At 33.4% G+C, this 8,335-nt stretch overlaps 1 protein-coding gene across 3 annotated transcripts; it reads left to right on the top strand.

Annotated features, from left to right (window-relative positions):
* The first annotated feature begins 1,913 nt into the window (after positions 1-1,913).
* On the top strand, positions 1,914-8,037 carry LOC149387149 (MADS-box protein SVP-like). 3 transcript variants are annotated; one of them, XM_089623653.1, is made up of 9 exons: positions 1,914-2,089; positions 2,213-2,499; positions 5,287-5,368; positions 6,093-6,142; positions 6,237-6,336; positions 6,427-6,468; positions 7,291-7,329; positions 7,427-7,514; positions 7,699-8,037. In XM_089623653.1, the coding sequence occupies exons 2-9, from the start codon at positions 2,318-2,320 to the stop codon at positions 7,767-7,769; spliced, it is 654 nt and encodes a 217-aa protein (XP_089479779.1). In that variant the 5' UTR covers positions 1,914-2,089; positions 2,213-2,317; the 3' UTR covers positions 7,770-8,037. The 3 variants fall into 3 exon arrangements, with proteins under 3 accessions (XP_089479779.1, XP_089479778.1, XP_089479780.1); XM_089623652.1 differs by having other exon boundaries at positions 7,427-7,566; positions 7,699-8,036; XM_089623654.1 differs by having other exon boundaries at positions 7,427-7,576; positions 7,699-7,753.
* Positions 8,038-8,335: the final 298 nt, after the last annotated feature.

Genomic DNA, 8,335 nt, shown 5'->3' on the forward strand with positions numbered 1-8,335 from the left:
ATATGTGCATATATGTGTTTGTGTTTACACTTTATTTCAGTGGTTTTTCAATTTGTTAAATTGATATAATTATCAATTTTTTGGAAACAATGTAATTAGTCATCAACCGGTTGTAATGCTGTTGATATGAGACAAATAAATATAAAATTTTAAAATATAATGTTTATGATTTGAAGGTTTCTCATAAAGCAAGTGTTAGTTTTAATCACTATTAAATTTAAACCTTGACGATATATATTGAAGTCATAAACTACAAGAAAAATAATTAATAGCATTAATTTCATTGTAAAATTAATTAAATTTATTGTTATTTTTTTATTTTTTAAGCGGCATAATAGAGAATTTAAAGAATATTGACATGTTGCAATTTTATTTGATTTCTTGAGTATATCTTAGCTGCGTTTATATTATTTAACAAATTTGGTGCAAATATTTATCTTATAATAAAATAAAATATTTTTACTTGGTCCTATCAAGCGGAAAAGTTTCTCAAGGTTAGTTAAATTATAACTCTTAGTGTGACACTATTAAGTAGAACTTTGCATATTGCTAACGTGTCAAGAGTTAATTAGGATTTTGATTGCTTGGACTATTATCAAAATAGTCCCACATCGACTGGGTATTACGATCTTGGGTTCTTTATAAGCTTTGTGGGTTATTCCTCTAATTATCAAGCTTGGTTTTAGATGGAACCCCACACCTTTAAGATGATATCAGAGCGGGGCCCATTTTCGGTTATCGGCTATCTGATCGGACCTCTACTTCACACTTCCAGTGCCTGTGCCATTATCAAACTTGGTTTTAGATGGAACCTCACACCTTTAAGAACTATGGTCTAACTAATTATAATCAATTTGCAACTCTTATGAAAGATTAACATATCAATCAAGCGATTAGATCAAGCTTGACATTCATTATTCACAAATCAAGTTTTCCCAAACACTTTTTCTCTACTCTATCCTCTCATCCTCTTCGTAAGGCTTTCGTGGAATTAGAGCACAAAGTTGAATCAGCAATGGTGTCCCCGCGATTCGATCCACATCCCTGCTTCATCTTCAAAGAATCAATATGTTGTTTTTATCAACATTGTTCTATCCAATTCTCGCCATCAATTATAGTCAAGTTGAACAATGATAATTATGTGATTTGGCAGCAACAAATCAACATTACGATTTGTGGATATGGACTCAAGGGATTCCTCGATGGATCAATGGTCTTTCTTGAAGAGATTATCCGCGAAAATCCAAATAGTACCGAAATGTTTGGAATATCGGTGAATCCACAAAATATTTCTTGGAGCAGACATGATCAAGTTCCAATTTGTTGGCTTTTTCGTCAATGTCAATGGAAATTTTGTCATAGATGATTGGCTGCAACACATCTGTCGAGATTTGGAATGTCGTTCACCAACTATACGCTACTCAAGCGAAGACTAAAGTTACCCAATTTAAAACTTGGCTTTAGGCATACAAGGAAGGAGCATTGTCTAGGTGTGATTATGTCATGGAAATGAAGTTCCGTGTTGACTGTTTGAACGCTATTGGTTGTAAGATCAGTGATGATCATATCTCATTCTCTATGTACTCCTTAAACTCGGAACTGAGTCCTACAATATTCACGATTGCACGATTTGGTTGAATGTACATGAATTGCCACACAATTTACTTTTAAGTGTAACTTCCATAAATAATTTTTTTTAAAATAGTTCCATTTCTAACTTGAGACTTGACTATTCATTTAGGATAACCCCGTTTTGGAGAGATCGCAAGTCTCAACCTCTTATTTTTGCCATAAAAGGAATCTTTATTTTTTCTTCTTTATTTCCATGAACAACAACCACAACATCAGTCTCTCTCTCTCTCTCTCTCTCTCTCTCTCTCTCTCTCTCTCTCTCTCTCTCTTCTATTGGTGGCTTTAAATCTGGGTTTATGTGTAAAGTGTCAACTCAACACCAATTAAAGTTGGGTCTTACTGTTAATGTGAAAATTGGAAAAGGAAAGCTTCTAGCAATGCCAAGAAGGGCATTAAAACCAGAGAAAATATTCCTCTCATTTTTGCTTTCTATCCCATTTACGGCATAAATAAAGTGGTAAGCGACTCGGATTTCGATCCTTATTTATATAACTTAGGGTTTTAGGGTTTCCTTATATATCTCATTCTATTCGCTTATCTATTCATTCTCACCTTTCATATATCTGTAATCTCGCTCTAGCATATACAGGTTGATCGGCGATTGGAAATCGGAGAAGAGAAGAGTTTATTTTCGAATTACATAACATATATGTATTTTAGGGAATAAATTTGGTGAGAAAAAGAAATGACGAGACAGAAAATAGAGATAAAGAAAATCGACAACATAACGTCGAGGCAAGTGACGTTTTCAAAGAGAAGAAGAGGGCTTTTCAAGAAGGCTCATGAGCTCTCAACTCTCTGTGATGCTGAGATGGCTCTCATTGTCTTTTCTTCTACCGGAAAGCTCTATGAATACTCTAGCTCAAGGTTTATTTTCCATATATATACATACATATATATATATATATATATATATATATATAATATATTTTAAGCATAAACGGTCAGACAACTAATACACATAAATTTTTTTGAAAGAAAAAAAAAAAGCTAATTTAAAAAAAAATGAGACTACTAATCAACCGTGAAGTAATCTGTGTTTTGTTTAGTTATATCAAGGTTTCCCTAAATTATGGATATTGTTATTAGGATTGTTTTTTACTCTTCTGTTTTAAAGTTTAAGGGTCAATTAAAGAAGGTAAAGAAATATTATATTAGTTTTTCAGTCTCAAAAGCAAATATAATGTTTTTTTACTAACGATGGTAACTGGAAAAGATTAACATATGTAATGATATAAATACTTAGTGTTAAGCATAGTTGATTAAAATAGTTTTTGCTCTGAGAATCTAGGGATAATTGCATGATATGTATATATAAATATATAAGATATGTGTTATGTATTATTAGCTAAAACCGTGGGAATAAAATTTGTAGTTAGAAAATCATGAAATATGATGTGGTTTCGAACTTGATTACTACGGTGTTTAGCAGCTAGCTTATAATATCTTCTCCTATCTTGTTATGAGTGTAGATATTTGTAGTTTGAAATCTAGTAAAAAGGAGGGGCCTGTTACATCTACCAATTAATATTTAGTGTCAGCACTAGTGTGTGTGTGTGTGTTGGAGCTAGGAATATGTCTTAAAGCAATACACGCCAGGTTCAGTCCCTTCAAAGAATAAAAATATCATCAAAATATGGAAGACGTAAATAAATATAATGCAGTAATTCATTTCCACTTTTAGTCCTTTTAAGTTTTGTTACTTTTTGGATCGATCAAGTCAAAATTAATTCGTCATCTCGTGATCATGTGAATAGAACTTCTGGTAAGTTATATAATGATGAAAAGCTATATATAGTATATATGATAAAAAAAAGCTTGGTTAGAGAAATTCGGTCCTATCAAGTGGAAAAGTGTGTCTCAAGGCTAGTTACATTAGAATTCTTAGTGTGACACTATTGGGCACAACTCTGCACCTTGCTGACGTGGCAAGAGTTAGCTAGGATTTTGATTGTTGGACTATAGTCTAACTGGTTATAATCAATTTGTAACAGTTATGAAAGATTATAATATCCATCAAGCAAGGTCAAGCTTGACATTCATTCTGGAAAAAACAAAGTTCCCGAACACTTCCACTCTACTCTATTCTTTCATCCTCTTCATAAGTTTTTCATAGTATTATTCTCTCCACATGCCGCTTCTTCTTCAAAGAATCAGAGAGCGAGAGGAGTGAGAGAGAGAGATAAACCTTTTTTTTAAGAGAATCTGAGGAGCGATAGATAAGGAGCTTCGTGGTTAGAGGAGCAGTGGAAGAGGTTCGAGATCTGTGGTGGTCGAGGTTGCGTGATGGATTTTGGATCAGCGGCGAAGGGATTTCGGCGACACTGTGCTGGTGTTGTCAGAGAGAGAGAGAGAGAGAGAGAGAGAGATAGGGTTTTGGTGGGGGTGGTCAGAGAAAATAGCGAAGGCTATTTGTGGGTGGTCGATTTTGGGGGGTTTAGAGAGAGAACGAAGAGGGACGCGAATGAGAAAGACAGAAGAATCTGACTTTATATAATAAAAAAATACCTAGCTACGGGACCAGCAATGCGACTAGTCACCTTAATAGCCTAATTTGCCCTAGTGATACTCCACTCTCTAGAAAAGGAGAGACAAATGATACTCCAATTCAAATGTTCTTGTTTTTCATCGGCAAAATAAAGCTATTGCTATGATAAACCACCAGATTCGTATGGATTTTCTTGAGGCAAAAGTTAGAAGTTTTTCGAGTGTTATAAAGTTCAAAGCTTTTTGCTGAAAATCAGTCTAACTGTAAGATTAAAACTCTACAAATTGAATGAGGAAGTGAGTATAGATCACCACCTTTCTAGCTTATTGTAGTGTCACAAATATAGGTAACTTTTAACTCAGGTGTCTATGCCCTTGAAGTTTTGGTTTGATGCTTTCTCCACAACTGATTATATTCTTAATAGATTGTCTATCAGAGTTCTGAACAACAAATCCCCTTGGGAATGACTAAGCCAACTTATTATAATCTCAACAGTGTTTGGGTGTCTATGCATTCATATTTGAGGCCTCGCAACAGACAAAAGTTCAAATTCGGATCCCAAGCCTTTACCATTATTGGATATAGCAACAAGCATAAATGCTAGTTGTGCCTCTCTCAATCTGGAAGCGCGGTGTACACATGCAAAGATGTAGTTTTTGACAATTTCCATGTTAGAGAGCATGGAATTCTACTATGCCCATTGTGTCGTGCTCATACAGCCACAAGTGTAACACTTACGAAGTTTAACATATTGATCAAATGATCACAGGAAGTTGATCAAGCTTGACATTCATGCTTGCCAAACAGAATCTCCAAACACTTTCTCTCTAGTCGATCCTCTTATCGTCTTCACAGGGTTTTCAGACACACACACGCCTAATTTGAAGCTTCCTAACTATAGCTAGTACTAGTTTGAAACCGAATAATACTTTCGATTTCAAGGATTGTGTTTTTATTTTTGGTTCTTGTTTCATCTTTCACGTTTATGTTAATGTATCCAGTAGAGCTAGTAGTTGACATAATTGCTTGTTTATTAAGCTTAATAGTTGATTAATATTCTAAATTATCTTATGGTTACGAATACAGGATTTATAGTATTGTCAAATTGAGTCTTATTTATTCGTTGATTTTATTGTAGCTGATAATTTCGCTTCATTATTTTGTAGTATGAAACAAGTACTCGAAAGACATAGTTCACATTCAGAAAAATCTGATGGAGGGAACCAGCCATCTCATTATGAGGTCGAGGTATGTATACATACATATATATATATATATATATATATATGCATAGGATATAAATGTTTCTAGCGGATGTAATGGAATGATGATCTTATTGTGTGAAATTTAGTGATTCTACTACTTCAAACCGTAAAAAAAGGGATTTACAGATAATTTTACTTATATTATTAGCCTAAAATATGGAAATGATAAAACAGTCGTGATCTCAAAGGTTTGGTTTAGAAATCTTCTTAAATGACTAGCCCTAAAAGTTATAAGCCCATTAAATTATTCACTATTATTTTTACTTATAGCAGATCATATCATAGGTGTCCTAATCTCCAAACGAAGTTTTTGTAAGAAGATAACTTTTGGAGCCAAGAAAGTTTAGTTTCATAATTACATGTGCGAGTAAAAGTTTTGAGCCATTTCCGGTATTGTTACTGGTCATAACTAATGATCAAAGGAGATCTTGAAGCCATTCTTGTTTAGGTTACCAAGAACTGCTCTGACTATCTGATGATATTTTTGCTCTAGTTGCCATAAACTGTTATTCTGTTGTTGCAAATAATTATTATCATAAATAATTCATTTTTTTTAAGAAAAGAAAAGAGGAACGCTTGCTATTATATGAACTTTATTAGCTTTCCTCACAAAATCAACCTAGCTATACGGATAGATATACATATATTATGGATATGAGTTTCTATGATGTACTACTTAATATGAGTCATTTTGGTGTGAGTGACAGAGATTTGCCTCATTGAACAAGCAGCTAGAACAGAAAACAAAGGAGATAAGGTATATATATATAATACCTTAGGTCAGAATAAGATTATATATGCAGTTCTAGCACAGTATTATGTACACTTCTGAAGGACAATATATATTACAGGCTTATGAAAGGCGATGGAATCGAGGATTTAAGTGTTGATGAGCTAAGGAAGCTAGAGAAATCGATTGAGAACGGGCTGAGCCGAGTTGTTGGATTAAAGGTTTGTGATTCAACTTGTTATTGCTTTTTGGTCTTTTACACTTGTTGACATTGATTAGTGATAGGGCTTTATCGTATATGTGTGTTTCAGGATGAAAAAATGCTTGGCCAAATCAATCATCTGAAGTGGAAGGTTGGTGCAAATTCATGTCACTTTCTTTTCTATTTTGGCAAAACAAAAGATCATATAGTATCTTCAAGACCTGAGTTACACACGAAGTTTGAGGATTTTCTTTCTTTGACATTATCATAATAAATTACGAAGGTATCTAGTTTTCTTAATCAGTGGCCTAACTTTCCAAGGCAAGATAGCCGAAAAATGCCTTGGGGACTGGTTGAATCACGATTCCATTCACTCAGTATTTTTTAAACAAATATTTGTTGCAATTAGTCGATCTTCTATTTCTTTTCTTTTAAAGAACTAGCTTAAGTTTCATTTTATTAGAAAAATAATTCAGCAGACCAAAAGTTACGTTTTTAAAGATTTAGCCTAAGTTTTATTTTATTAGATGTATGACTTTATGTATTAAATATATTCAGTAATTTTTATTTTTTTTACAATTACCATCATATTAATATAAGAATTATAATAATATATTGATATAATATTAAATCATAAATTTATATTCACGTATTTCTACTTTAAAATAATGTTGCATACATTAATAAGAATGACGTATATATACTTTAGTATAACATACAAATTTATAAAATGTTGATAAAATACATATTATACATAATTAATTGATGTTTTCTTTCCATTCCATTCTCGTTCTCGTTCTCGTCTCATTATAGCCCTTTAACCAGACATGCCCTAAGAGATCACAACTATAACGTTGTCTTTTTTTTTTTAAGAATATTTATTAACTTCTTCAATACCATATCCGTACTATCTTAGAACTGTCTTACTCACTATTTCCTCAACACTGTTGTATATATATATACACGCGGGAAGGGAGTGCAACTAGTAGAAGAGAACCGCAAACTTGAAAAGGTACGCGTTGATGTGTTAATTAAAAGATATTTTTGATAATATTGTGAGAGGATTATGTGTATGATAATGGATTACTTTGGATTGAATGAGTCAACAGATCATAGCGGGAAAGGTGCAGGGACAGAGCGAAGGAGGTGAGCAAGGTGGTCAGTCGTCGGATTCGAACGCTGGAATCTGCAATTCCGGTAACGTACTGCCTGAAGACCATAATAGCTCCGATACCGATCTCAAGCTAGGGTAACAATTAGTTAAGACTATATAATTCATCTCATCGCTAAAAATTAATCCCATGTTAGAGAGAGAGACGCTAATGCGTTACAGTAGGAAAACGGAAATTTTGCTGAGTGGTTTTTTTTTTTTTTTTTGCAGTTTACCGTTCCCGAAATCACGATGAAGAGGAATACATAACCCGGGTGAAGAATCATATCAATGAATATTAATAGGTTAAAAGAGAATAGTGTAAAATGTTCTCTATCGCTCTCTATTGCATTGTGGTACTTGTTAGGGTAGTTTGGAATTTGCATGCAGAATTGCAGATCGAGGAAAACTACACTAACATATGTTCTGTAGTACTAACTTTTGTAATATATTGAGAGAGACTATACTTTGTCAAAATCTATGCATCGAAGGCACATTATTATATATGTAATTTTCGTGTGCGCGCTGTTGTAAATGCACTTGTATGAGAAGACATTTGCTTTGCGACTGAACAACAAATTTAGAGATATCATCTGTGTATATATGCATATTTATAGACGCATTTCATCTTAAAAAAGGAAAAACGATAGTCTATACTCCAAATTAGAGTTAGTTAACTGTCAAGTTCGTTAACTCAATGTATTTAAGCTAAACGTGTCAGTGATCAAGAATTGGAGTATAAAATGTTTTCTTAGCCAAACACTTTTCTCCTAATCTCATATCTTATCACTACAACAAAAACTGGCAACAGCCGCGACAAAAGTCATGGCCGTTGCTATGAAATTCGTGGCTGTTGATACTTCAGTCG

This window comes from Urtica dioica, chromosome 8 (assembly GCF_054948205.1).
Source record: "Urtica dioica subsp. dioica isolate 48M chromosome 8, U.dioica_male_clone48M_v1_H2, whole genome shotgun sequence".
NCBI classification, from domain to species: Eukaryota; Viridiplantae; Streptophyta; class Magnoliopsida; order Rosales; family Urticaceae; genus Urtica; species Urtica dioica.